Here is a 12,306-nt window from a genome sequence, read left to right as displayed (position 1 = left end):
GACTGGTGGTTACATAACGCTAAGAGAGATGGAAGCAGAATGGGAGAGAGGGAGGACAGCGAGGCGTAGAAATCCTAGCCGTCAGTAGATAGCATCATAGCTATTGTTTCCCTCTATATTGCCTAGCAGCTTAGGAGCTGCATTAGATGTCACTTACCCCTTGTAGCTGTTATGCTAGCTATGCATAACAATGTAGGTACAGGGCGAATTTTATATGGACAACTGATGTTCTCCAAATGTCAGGTCAGTTGCCTGGCATTTCAGGAGTGTAAACTACCTACCTATGTACGGCCACGATGCTGTATACTGATGGTCGCAAGTTCCACCCAGCGGCGATAACTTACCCTTACCCTTCCCCCTCCTCTCCCTTTCTATAATATCCCGTTTCTTCTGGTACACTAAGATACCCTACCCGTGGACGGCGACTGTCTGGCCCAGTCAGCATGAAGCGAAGAAGCGCGTGATATACAGAGAAATTGACACTGTGCAGAACTGCGCTGAGTCACGTCGTTTGGGCCTCTTGACCAAACTCGGGATCGGGGGAAAAAGCTTGGTGCAGGAAGCGAAGCTTTGCTTCGCTCCTCCACTGCAGACACAACGTAACACTTCCAGAGCTTCCTCTTCAAGCTTTGCTTCAATCATCACCGCCAATTGCACACGCCGCTCCCGCAACACTCGCCCGCCGTATTCCCACGATGATGGATTAGTGTTTTCGTGCGGTTAGTTCCGGCCAGGGCTCCGGCCGCTTGAGGCAGGGCGGGTGAGCCAGCTCTGCAACGGAAAAATGCTGAGCATCGTGGACGAGCGGGGATGTTTGGGACCTAAGTGTAGGTACCTTAGTTGGGAAGGCACACCACACCAGAGGCTGTGAAAGACCGTTAAAGAAGCACTCCAACTGAGTTATGTAGTACCTCAATTGTGCAAGGACTCCCCCAAAGTTTCGCGCAGTTCAAGACACATCAATTCTTTGCATTGGCATCCGCCCTGTAACGAGTTGGCTCGGGACACTGGTCGTTAGGTGAGAGGGCCAATTGGTAGACATGAGCAAGGCAGGCAAGTACCTTAGGGCGTTTGATGAAACCAAACACCGACAAATCGTACAGCCCGCGTCATCCAGATGGGATGTTCACAGCGAACCATTTACCAGTTCTAGAGAAAACCAGCAAAACGGTTGGCCATACACAGCGTGGCCCGTTCTGGAAGGCAGAAAGGGACAGCTTCAGCTGAGATTTAAGACACAAGAACGCTTCCGACTACCTTACTGACACATCATTGGCTGTAAATGGATTGTGTTGGCCCCAAGTTTACTCTGAACTGTTTCTACCCAAGCGCCCGTCATCCGCATTGCGGGCGCCAGAACGCGCTACCTCCCCACGACGGGCCCCGCTTTTCCCACCGAGCCGCTGCGGCCCGTCACTTGCCCTTGCAAACGGGCCGCAGCGGCTCGGTGGGAAAAGGGGTGGGTGCCAGGGGGTTGCCGCCCAACCAGACCGCAAAGTGCACCCAGCCAGGGCTTGTACGCGCTTCATACGAAACGAAACGACTTGAATCCGAAGCTACCTATCGGGGAATTCGAAGTGGAAATGAGCTGATTGGACACAAATACAAGGCATTGGAAACGTGGGATGAATTTCAGGGACGCAGCGTGGCCAGTTTCGTGGTCGGTTGGGTCCATTAGCTTCGGCCAGAAAACATCAGACAAGGTCCAGAAACTGCGGAGAGAACTTGCGTCCTGCCAAGGTCAACCGACAGGACAATTCCATGGGTTCTACGGGGCAGCTAAGCAAAGTTTCATATCTTCCCAGCAGCACACCGAAATAAGTCTAGTGAGATGTTCCTCGCTTGGCTGCGCTTTCACCATGGCAGTGGTGTACTGGTAAGGAAATCTGCTATGCCGGACTCAGTTGCGTCGTAACAAGAGATTTCTTGAGCCGTCAGGTCGTGTTACATATCAGCCAAAGCACAACGTCTAGGAATCCCACATTGCAGACTGGATCCATCCTGACCCTCCAACAATGCCTCGCCGGCCCGTGCATGGGGAAGGAGGTTTGTTGAAGGCCTGAGGGTGCCGGTTAGCGCCGCCCATCATGACTTGGGCCACAATTTGGCCCAGTTTCCTCACAGCCCTGGATAAGCGCCTCGGGGTGTCTCAGGACACCCGGGTCGACGGGCAAAGGCTTGGTCGTCGATGCCGTACGTTGTTAAGCGCGAGGCATTGCCAGCGCAAATCGACCACTGCACTAGCCAAGATTAACCCACCGTAATCAGAATTAGCATTGGAGCAGCTAACAGCCCAGCGATCTTGCTTGGGATTTGAAACCGAGCGGCCAACAGCCTGACGGCCAACGCAAAGCGGCTAGTTGAAGCTGTACAGGATGAGAGTTAGTCGATGCCGGGCCGCCATGGAAGCAGGATGGATTGATGGATAAATAGATCTTCTTGGGGCGAGAATCCGTCTTGTCTTCCTGTGCAAGCAGATTCCAGCAGACTTCCCAATACCTTGCAGACCAACATTTCCCTGCAATTTCGCAGTCACAACTGAGTTGAGATGGCTCCCACCAGGCTGGAGGTGCTCGAAGCAGCAGTCCGTGAGATAAACAACAGATGGCGTCGGACGGAGGAGCACCTCCGGGAGCTCCAGGCTGGCTACGAGCACCATCGGAGAAGATGGAAACGAGGTACACCTCCCGTCATCCTCTCGTGTCCTATTATTTGACATTATCTGATTTATATGGCATTAGGTGCGAGCTCTGTGGATATGGATCGCTACGCTCGCAAGATCGAAAACGTCGAGTACGCCCTCAACAATACACTGCCGACTTCCTACGGGCTTGCCTACCGGCGGTGGCTTCTGGAGTACTGGACTGTACATGGCGTGTAGGTTGAGCAACTTCATGTGCAGCCCATACCGGTAAAGACTAATCTGATGCTAACAACGGGTAGAAACACCCGCCTGCCGGTCGAAATCACCCACATGATTATGGAATACCTCTCCAACAGCTACATCAGAAGAATCGAAAATCATGTGCTGCATGAGCTTGGGTACTAGAGTCGGGTTGGTGATGAGTTTCAGGGAACTGGATGTAAGAGGATTCTTTGGATTGGCGTGCTGGCTTCCTGTTTGACGCTCAAAGCATGGGGTGTCCTTTTCCTGTGTTGTACGCTCCTTCTGGTTGATGTTGAGATCATGTGGTTGTCTATTGTCGTCGTTTTGGTTCTGTTTGCCCTTGTAATCGCAACTGTCTTCATTGATATGTGCTTTGCTGCAGCTATGTTTCAGTTTTCTTTGAGATATTTGAGTGTTGTGCTTGGCGTGATGCCCGTTGTTTGCAACACTTAATGCGATGGACGTTCAATGTGGCTAGTCCCATTGGTGTTAAGTTTAAGCTGCCTAGAGACTGACTTCAGCTTACTTTGCTGAACTTATAGGTACTTTCAGAAAATTTTACAAGCTTATTGAAACTATCCCGCGTTGTGCTCCCGGTGTCCCCGGTGCCCCTGGTGCCTACATTGTGTCCACGGTATGCCCCTAGTGCCAGCGTTGTGTCCTGAATACAGCATCCATACCGTAGTTGCCCACCTGCTGATTTGGGAGCGTGGCCCACGATGCAGGCGTGTGCCCAGGATACCGGCGCGTATAGAGAACAAGAGGAAACAAAACAACTGGAAAGGGAAAACGACGATTTCGCCTGTAAGCCAATGGAAGTGGAAAGAAGAGACACAAGCTGCCACGTGCCCTGCACTGTTATCCGTTAACGGGCATGGAAAGTGGACGATAACAGCAATTAGCTGTTATAGAAGACCCCTGTTTTACTAGTATAGCTCAAAGTGCGATCGCATTATTGCAAAGATTGAGGTTGTTTTGTCATATATGGTGTATATTCGATTAGATGGTTATGCGAACAAAGATGTCGCGATCTCGAGCTTCTTGATATTAAGGACGCGCCCAATTGCAAGTTGAGGATTGAGACAACGGATTACTGTGGTAGGTAAGCGAAGTTTCCGCTTTTAAAGGGACACCGCGGGTAGGTTTAGGAGCGCAACCTGGAAGCAGGTCGGATCAACCCCGCTCCAGAAAATTTGACTCACAACCTGGAAGTTCTGCCCCTCTTTGCAAGGAACCCCTTGTGCCCAACTTCATCCAGGAACACGACGCATCTTGGGCCTTCCTCAACCGCAATTGTTATTAGCGCCAACCTCCCTTCACGGTTCAATCATATGCTGATCAAAGAACGATGGCGAGCAAGGGGTCACTGAAGACACCGAAAGGAACGCGCGACTGGGTAGGGGGAGATTTGCACTTGCGCGATCACATCTTGTCAGTAGTTGATTTTACGGTCAAATATGCTGAATCCTCCACCTCCCTTGGCTCCACTGACGCAGCGCCAGCAAAACGATTAGTACAGTCCTTGAGCGTCACGGCGGAGTTCCTCTAGATACTCCCGTTTTCGAGCTGCGAAGTGTTCTCTCGGAGAAATATGGCGAAGAATCTCGTCTAATCTACAACCTCGAGGACCAAGGTGGCGAGGCATGCTCCTTGCGGTACGACCTAACCGTTCCGTTTGCCCGCTGGCTCTCGATGCGTAGCGATGTTCAGCATATCAAGCGCTACCAGATCGCCAAGGTATACCGCCGCGACCAGCCCGCCATCTCCCGCGGCCGCTTGCGGGAGTTTTACCAGTGCGACTTCGACATCGCTGGCGTGTTCGACCCCATGATCCCCGACGCCGAGATCCTATGCATCATCGCTGAGGTTTTCGAGGCCTTTCAAATTGGCGTGACGGTCAAGCTGAACCATCGAAAGATCCTCGATGGCATGTTCGAGGTGGCCGGCGTCCCGAAGGACAAGATACGCACCACCAGCTCCGCCGTGGACAAGCTGGACAAAGCGCCGTGGGATGAGGTCAGGAAGGAATTGCTGGACAAAGGGCTTTCGGAGGAGGTTGCTGACCGCGTGGGTACCTACGTTCGACGCAGCGGCAGCATGCGCGAGATGCTTGACAACCTGCGATTGGATTCAGAACTGGGCGCGAACAAGTTCTTGATGGAGGGTCTTGCAGACATGGAGCTGTTGGCGTCCTATCTGGAGGCCATGAACGTCGTTGACAAAGTCTCCTTCGATCTGTCGCTCGCAAGAGGTCTGGATTACTACACCGGCCTGATTTACGAGGTAGTCGTCCTCCCAGACCCGGCCAACCCAGCAACTCTGCAAGTCGGCAGTATTGCTGCTGGGGGTCGATATGATGAGCTCGTCGGAATGTACGGGCGAAGACCTTTACCGTGCGTGGGGATTTCCTTCGGGGTGGATCGAATCTTTACCCTCCTCGACGCCCGGCGCAAGAAGAAGAGCGGCTCCGACCTGACGAACCAGGCTGAAGTGTACATTATGGCGTTCGGCGGAAAGGAGTTCGACGGGCTCCTGCTCGAGCGCATGCGTGTAGCTCGCCAGCTGTGGGCGGCGGGAATACGGGCTGAGTTCGCTGCGAAGGTCAAGCCGAAGCCGCTGCAGCAGTTCAATGCCTCCGAGGGGGTGCCTGTTGCCGTCATGCTGGGCCAGGAAGAGTTGGATGCCGGCCAGGTCCGGGTGAAGCAGCTTCATGGTGGAGATAAGAACGCAGCATCGAAGGATAAAGGACAACTCGTTCCGCGGGAGAATCTCGTGGAAGAAGTAAGGAAGTTGTTGGCATCTATCCAGCTAGAACAAGAGTAAACTGCGGAGGGTCTGCGTCTCAGCAGCAAGACCACTCAGAACTTGATTCTGCCCCTTGTGCTTCGTGTTGCTTTCCCTTTCATATTACTCGTGTCAAGCGCCAAGAATAGCCAGTTACCAAGGGGGTCTGTCAGTCGTCCGAAAGCGCAGATCAACTTCCATCATGCTTCTCTGCGCTTGTGCAGAGTTCGCTGATATTTCAGGTACTTACCTGCCAGTCATAAGCAGGAGTACTATATATACTATATCACCTCTTGCTTCGCGATGAACAGAACCCAATCCGCGCAGTGGACCTGGAAACCAGCGTCTCGGCGGTATCTGTGGCGTAAGGGGAGAATGAGAGAAACGAGATGAGTGAGAACTCGTGCAGAGTAAGCGCAGGGCGGGCTGTGATAAATCAACTAAACCAAGAAGCTCGATTGAAGCAAGCTGCCAGAGGAGAGGCAGGCAACCTGGAACTCTACGGAAGTAAATGCATTGTATCGTTACAAAGGCCCTACCCCGGGAGCTGCAAATGTCATTTACGCCTTTCGCTGGCGAGGGCAACCCCACTTCTTCGCTCTCGTCCGCGTTCGTCATGACTCAGAATGCTGGTGTGAAGTGGGCTTTAGTGAGCACTCGTCCGAAACCAGCCCGCTTCGCTCGCCTCGTTCTAGCAACAATTGTCGGTGCACTACTAGCTTTGACTGCCATTCATTGCAGACCTGACCTGTCCCACCATGGCCGACGAGACACTGCAGCTCGACTTCGTCACGCTCGACGTCTTCACCGACGTCCGCTTCCAGGGCAACCCGCTGGCGGTCGTCCTGGTGCCGGCGCGTCTCCGGGCGCGCCTCACGCAGCAGGCCAGGCAGCGGATCGCGCGCGAGTTCAACCTCTCCGAGACGGTGTTCCTGCATCACGCGCCCGACGACGACGGCAGCGAGCCCGCCGGCGCGAGAGAGATCGACATCAACATCCACACCGTCGAGTCGGAGCTGCCATTCGCCGGCCACCCGACCGTCGGCGCGGCCTACCTGGTGCTGCACCACCTCGGCTGGCGCCGCGGCGACGGCGACGGCGACGGCGCGTCGGCCACGCTGCGCACGGGAGCCGGGCCGATCCGCGTCGCGCCCGATGCAGCCGGCGGCGCCGCGGGAGCGGGCGCGCTCGTGCGCGCCGCCGTGCCGCACGCGGTGCGCGTCCACGGCAACACGCTCGGCGGCGTGCTCGGGGCGCTGGCGTCCCGGGCTCCCGACGCGGCGGCGGCCGTGGAGCGCGGGCTGTCGCGCGGCCCGGCCGTGCGCGCCGCCGAGCTGGCCGCCCCCATCGTCAGCATCGTCCGCGGCATGGCCTTCCTGCTCGTGCGCCTGCCGAGCCTGGACCACCTCGCGCGCGTCGCGGCGGGGAACCGCATCGACTTTGGGCTGGTGCCCGAGCTGCTCGACCAGGGGGAGTGGCGGGGCGGGTTTGTGTCGCGCTATTACTACGTCGTCCTGGAGGAGGAGCAGGAGAGGAAAGGAAAAGAAGAAGAAGGGGGAGGTCCGGCTGTGGCTGAGGGGGTCGGTGGGGATGCGAGGACGCAAAGAAAGGTTGCGCTGCGCACCAGGATGGTGGAGTTGGGATTCGAGGACCCCGCCACGGGCAGCGCGGCGTGCGCGCTGGCGAGTTACCTGACCATTGCTGCCGGTGGCGGCGGTCAGAGTCGCGGGGGCGACTTGGGCGCGCGGTTTGTGATCACGCAAGGCGTCGAAATGGGGAGGCCGAGTGAGATCACTGTCGACACGGTTGCGCGGGTGGACCAAGAGTCAGGGGAGGTCGGGATCCAGGAGGTCTATCTCGCTGGCACGGCCGTCGTGGTGATGAGCGGGAGGATATCTGTGTGATCGGGGTGAGAATTCGGATATTGTTCCCAATGTCTAAGCCGAGTGACGGAACCTAGCAAGGAAAGAGAATTTGAACTATCTATACGTCGAAATCCCCGTTTTTGGCCGTCATCAGTGGCTCTCGAGCTGCCCATACCCAACAAAAGTCGGTGTGGAAGTGATGTTTTGTGTTTGTGCTCGAGTGAATGTAATGAATGCATTGGACATTTCCAAGGTTATTGATTGGTTTGGGCAGGGGTAAAAGTCCCTTCTTGACGCTGCAATGCACCTGTTTGCGGCACCCGCAGCTTGCTTCAGTCACATCTCCTGAAATATTTATCGAGAGACGGAACGGCCGGGCCTCGCGCTTGCTCTTCCCCCCCCCGAGCTCACTGTCTTGCTTCGCCTCCCTCGTTCTCCTCGTTCTCCTCGTTCTCCTCGTTCTCCTCGTTCTCCCATCATGCCGCCGAAATTGGACTCAAGTTATTCAGACCACGTCGAGGCACAGAAGGCCGTGCAGCGTAGAGAGCGACGCCGGCGGCCGTGGCTGGACGCGGCACGGATACCCTTCCGCGACGACGCGCCAATGGTTGGGCCGCCCAAGACGACTGCCGCAGACTTTGAGATGCCCCGGTTGCGCCGCTGCCCTTTCGACCAGGACAGCATGGTCTTTGAAGCCCGTTTGGGCGGCGGCCTGGATGGCTACGTCTGGAAGGTCCGTTTCGGGGCCCAGGAGCCTCATCAGGGACCTTTTGCGCTGAAGGTGGTAAGTGGGTGGTGGTGATCAGTGCTTCCTGGCCCAGAAGAAGCTTTGCCTTGGCTCATTGTTGATTAACCACCGCTTGCGTGTTGCGTCTCCCGCTAGTTCTGGGACGCCGAGCCCGTCGACTTTCCCACCTACTACGCCCCGCAGCGAGAATGCCAGAATGCTGCCCTCCTCCAGATGATGCAAACCGCGGTGGAGCAGGCGAATGCGGCCGGTCGCCCCATCTTGGTCAACGCCAAGCCGACTACCCGGGACGACGCGGTTGCCAATCTCGCCGCCTTTTCGGACGAGGCACGTCTGAAGCAGCAGCCATCGCCGGCCGACGGCAGCTCAGTCACGCCCCCAGGCCTCTGCCAAATATCGACCATGCCGCGCATGAAGAAATGCTACGGCTGGCTGACCATTCATGGTAGTGCGTTCCGGGAACTGCACCGGTCGGTCCGGCCGCCCCTGGTTCACGTGGATAGGAAGATCAAACGTCACCTAGCACCTGACCAGGAATACATCGCCATTCTCTACGAGTATGTCGAGGAAGGCGAGAACGACCCGGACACGATGCAGAAAGCCATGGACTTCTTTTGGCTTGCCGGCTTCAGCCGCACCTCCTCGCCCCTTGTAAGGAACTGGAAAAGCGGAGTGCTCGTGGACTTGTCCGACATCGTCGCTCCCCGCGGGTACTGCTGGCGTGCAGCACTCTATGAGAAAGGGCCGGGGTCGGCACATATCCTGCTGCAACAAGCTCCGCTAGAGAACCAGCCTCCAAGGCCCGCAAAGCCCCCGTCAAGTCGGCACGCAGTCGCCTCTTCCTCATCAAGCGACTCAGGCTCATAGTATATGGAGTTGCGTTGGAGGAGATTACCGCCCATGGTTCGGCAGCGGGCGGGCTGTGATATGGCTTGTAGGCCTACGGAGCAACATCCTCGGCGCGCTAGGAACGGTGGATGGCGACGGCGCGCCCTTGCCGGCCGAGACGAAGCTGATTGTCTGCCGTAAATCGCTGGACGACATGATGATTGAGAGGCGGGCCGAGTAGACCCGACTTACGAAGAGGGAGCCTGCGGTCGGGTCGCCGGGCTTCAGTCTGCGCGAGCTGATGGCCCGGGATGGCGTGACCCATCTTTGTCTCTATGATTAAAAGGGGGAGGGGGAGGGAAATGTGGTAGAAACAATACTCGCTGGGCCGGGCCCGGCGCTGGCATAGATCGATACGCAGCCCATTGTCGACGTGGATGAATGTGTGGCTACATGATGAAAGCGTTGACCAAGCTCGAAAACGAGGGAGCTACGAGGGAGCTACGGTGTCGACAGCACGATAGTTCAACACGTCCTTCTGCAGCGCCTCTCGGCTGGATTCTGCCACTAGGATGTAACTCCCAGAAACATCATGATGGACGGCAGCGGCCGGATTGTACTGATTGATTTTGCAGAGCTTCGCGGGGCGAGCAGGGAATGTTGTCCCGTCCTTCATTTCGAGTTGGGCATGGACTATCTCACATGTCGATGGCTTCTTCGAGACAGAGGTGGCTTGAAAGCACTCAAGAGGTAAATCTGACAATTAAACCCAAGACCACCATGACGCTTGCTATAACCGGTCTTCCGAACATAACCTCATCAGGTCCTGTTAAATGCGGATAATCCCCTGCGATTTAACCCTAACCCTTAACCTAAGGTGTGCATTACCAACTCGGTGCACGGGCTTCGGCAGCGCGACAAGGCTGCCGCTGCAGCCTTCCAAAAAGTTAGGGAGCTTGAAAGCAACCATTGCCAAACAAGAACACTCGATCCATCCCAACAGCGTTCAGAGCGGCCGGCACGCGACATCCAAGATGCTGTGCGCACGTAAGTAGATGGCCTTGCCTGCTTTGTTGCCAGAGAAAAGAAGAAAGAAAAAAAAGACAAAGAAACAGAAAACTGGGATTGTGCTGACGATGGTTACTTCATAGTTTCCGGCGAGGTTCCCGAAGAGCCTGTGGTGTCCAAGAAGACGGGTGCGTCGCAATCGCAATCCGTGCACATGGATGGCCTGCCGCGGCGAAGCACCCATCCAGCTGACCGTCCCATTTTCTAGGCACCGTGTTCGAGAAGCGCCTGATCCTGAAGTACATCGAGGAGAACGGCAAGGAGCCCGGCACCGACGAAGAACTCGACCCCGAAGACCTCCTGCCCCTCAAGACCAGCCGCGTGGTGCGGCCGCGGCCGCCAAACTTCACGTCGCTCCCGTCGCTGCTCAAGGCCTTCCAGGACGAGTGGGACGCGCTGGTGCTGGAGACGTACAACACGCGGGAGCAGCTGGCGCGGACGAGGGAGGAGCTCGCCACGGCGCTCTACCAGCATGACGCGGCCGTGCGCGTCATCGCGCGCCTGACCAAGGAGCGCGACGAGGCCCGCGACGCCCTGTCCAGGCTCACCGTTGCGCCGGCGGCTGCCCGCGCCGCCGCCGCCGCCAACGGCGACGCCATGGCCGTCGACAACGAGAGCCTGCCCGAGAGCTTGGTGGCGCACGTGCAGGAGCTGCAACAACAGTACGTGGTGCTATTTCTGCTTGTGTGCATGTCGCGCGATGCGCCGCTGGACCATCATCATCAGCCGCTGACACAGTCTCGCAGATTAATGAAGGGCCGCAAGAAGCGCCCCGTCCCCCAGGGCTGGGCCAGTCCGGACGAGGTGGCCGCTCTGCAGCAGGTGGCCTACACGGATCTGAACGTGGCGCAGGCCTCGTCCCTCGACGTCGAGTCCGACTATGCGGCGATTGGTGGCTTGGACGGCAAGGCAGACATCTACGCGATCCAGGCAAACAAGGTGGAGAGGACGCTGGACATCGGCGAGCCGGTCACGGCCACGGTGTGGACCGGGAGCAAGGTCATCCTGGCGACGTCCAAGGGGTCTGTCAAGGTGTTTGACAGCGGCAGCGAGGCGGCCTCCTTCCAGGTGCATGCGGGCGCTGTGACGGGCCTGGCCGTACACCCGGGCGGGCGCATTCTCGCGTCTGTTGGCGTGGATAAGAGCTTCGTCTTCTACGACCTCGACTCCTTGGAGAAGGTCTCGCGGGGATACACCGATGCTGGTATGTACTTTCCTTTCCCCGCTCTGCGACCGGCCTCTGCCTGCCGGGCTTCTTCATCTGCTAACCAATCCTTCCCCCACCCACGCAGCGCTCACGACCTGCGCATTCCACCCCGATGGCAACCTCTTCGGCGCCGGCACGCAGTCAGGGGACATCAAGATCTTCAAGACCGACACGGGCGAGCAGGCGGAAAGCTTCCCCCTCGGGACGGCCGTGCAGACGATTGTCTTCTCCGAGAACGGCTACTGGTTCGCGGCGGCGGGCAAGGGCCAGTCGACCACCAGCATCTTCGACCTGCGGAAGTCGGGGCCGGCGGCGCAGGTCAAGGAGCTGCAGACGGGCGACGCGCAGGCGCTGGCGTGGGACTACACGGGCCAGTACCTGGCCACGGCGGGGTCGACGGGCGTCACGGTGCAGATGTACCTCAAGAGCGCCAAGGCTTGGTCCGAGCCGCTCCGGACCAGCACGCCCGCCACGGCGCTCCGGTGGGGTGCCGAGGCCAAGTCGCTCGTCACGGTGAGCAAGGAGGGCGTGGTGTCGGTGCTGGGGCTGCCCAAGGAATAACGAGGAGTGGGAGAATCCGGGCGGGGGCGGCGTGTAATCTGTATCATAAGTACCTGCCTAGGGACCTGGGTGCCTTCGATGTTTCTGTTGTTTTTCTGGCACTAAAAAATGGTTGTGATACCTGCAATGGACATCTTTGGGACAGGCAGATGAGGCAAAAACATCACAACATACCTGAGGTGGACAAACTGGTACTGCGTAAGCCCACCTGGGCAGTGCGCTGCTGCCGGATCTGGCTGCCAGCAGCAGGCAGAATGGAGGAAGCAATCACTGACAGACGCAACCGACAGCGCACCCTTGGCGGCTGAGTCAGCTAGGGGCAGCTGCCTACTAGTAAGTGGGGCTCACTAGCAGAGTG

At 57.3% G+C, this 12,306-nt stretch overlaps 3 protein-coding genes across 3 annotated transcripts; all 3 read left to right on the top strand.

Moving 5' to 3' along the window:
- The first annotated feature begins 2,725 nt into the window (after positions 1 to 2,725).
- On the top strand, positions 2,726 to 3,392 carry THITE_2120420 (uncharacterized protein). Its single transcript, XM_003656008.1, has 2 exons — positions 2,726 to 2,877; positions 2,944 to 3,392. The coding sequence occupies exons 1-2, from the start codon at positions 2,759 to 2,761 to the stop codon at positions 3,047 to 3,049; spliced, it is 225 nt and encodes a 74-aa protein (XP_003656056.1). The 5' UTR covers positions 2,726 to 2,758; the 3' UTR covers positions 3,050 to 3,392.
- A 672-nt stretch (positions 3,393 to 4,064) lies between these two features.
- Positions 4,065 to 5,922, top strand: THITE_2120419 (uncharacterized protein). Its single transcript, XM_003656007.1, has 2 exons — positions 4,065 to 4,318; positions 4,402 to 5,922. The coding sequence occupies exons 1-2, from the start codon at positions 4,236 to 4,238 to the stop codon at positions 5,708 to 5,710; spliced, it is 1,392 nt and encodes a 463-aa protein (XP_003656055.1). The 5' UTR covers positions 4,065 to 4,235; the 3' UTR covers positions 5,711 to 5,922.
- Positions 5,923 to 6,429: 507 nt separating this feature from the next.
- THITE_60693 (uncharacterized protein) lies at positions 6,430 to 12,095 on the top strand (the record flags this gene model as incomplete). The annotated part of the gene is made up of 5 exons (XM_003656006.1): positions 6,430 to 7,569; positions 10,275 to 10,308; positions 10,389 to 10,842; positions 10,927 to 11,384; positions 11,473 to 12,095. 5 exons carry the CDS (start codon positions 6,430 to 6,432, stop codon positions 11,946 to 11,948), a joined length of 2,562 nt encoding a protein of 853 aa, XP_003656054.1. The 3' UTR covers positions 11,949 to 12,095.
- Positions 12,096 to 12,306: the final 211 nt, after the last annotated feature.

Source organism: Thermothielavioides terrestris, chromosome 4 (genome assembly GCF_000226115.1).
Source record: "Thermothielavioides terrestris NRRL 8126 chromosome 4, complete sequence".
Classification (NCBI taxonomy): domain Eukaryota; kingdom Fungi; phylum Ascomycota; class Sordariomycetes; order Sordariales; family Chaetomiaceae; genus Thermothielavioides; species Thermothielavioides terrestris.
This window is presented reverse-complemented; position numbering and strand designations above follow the sequence as displayed.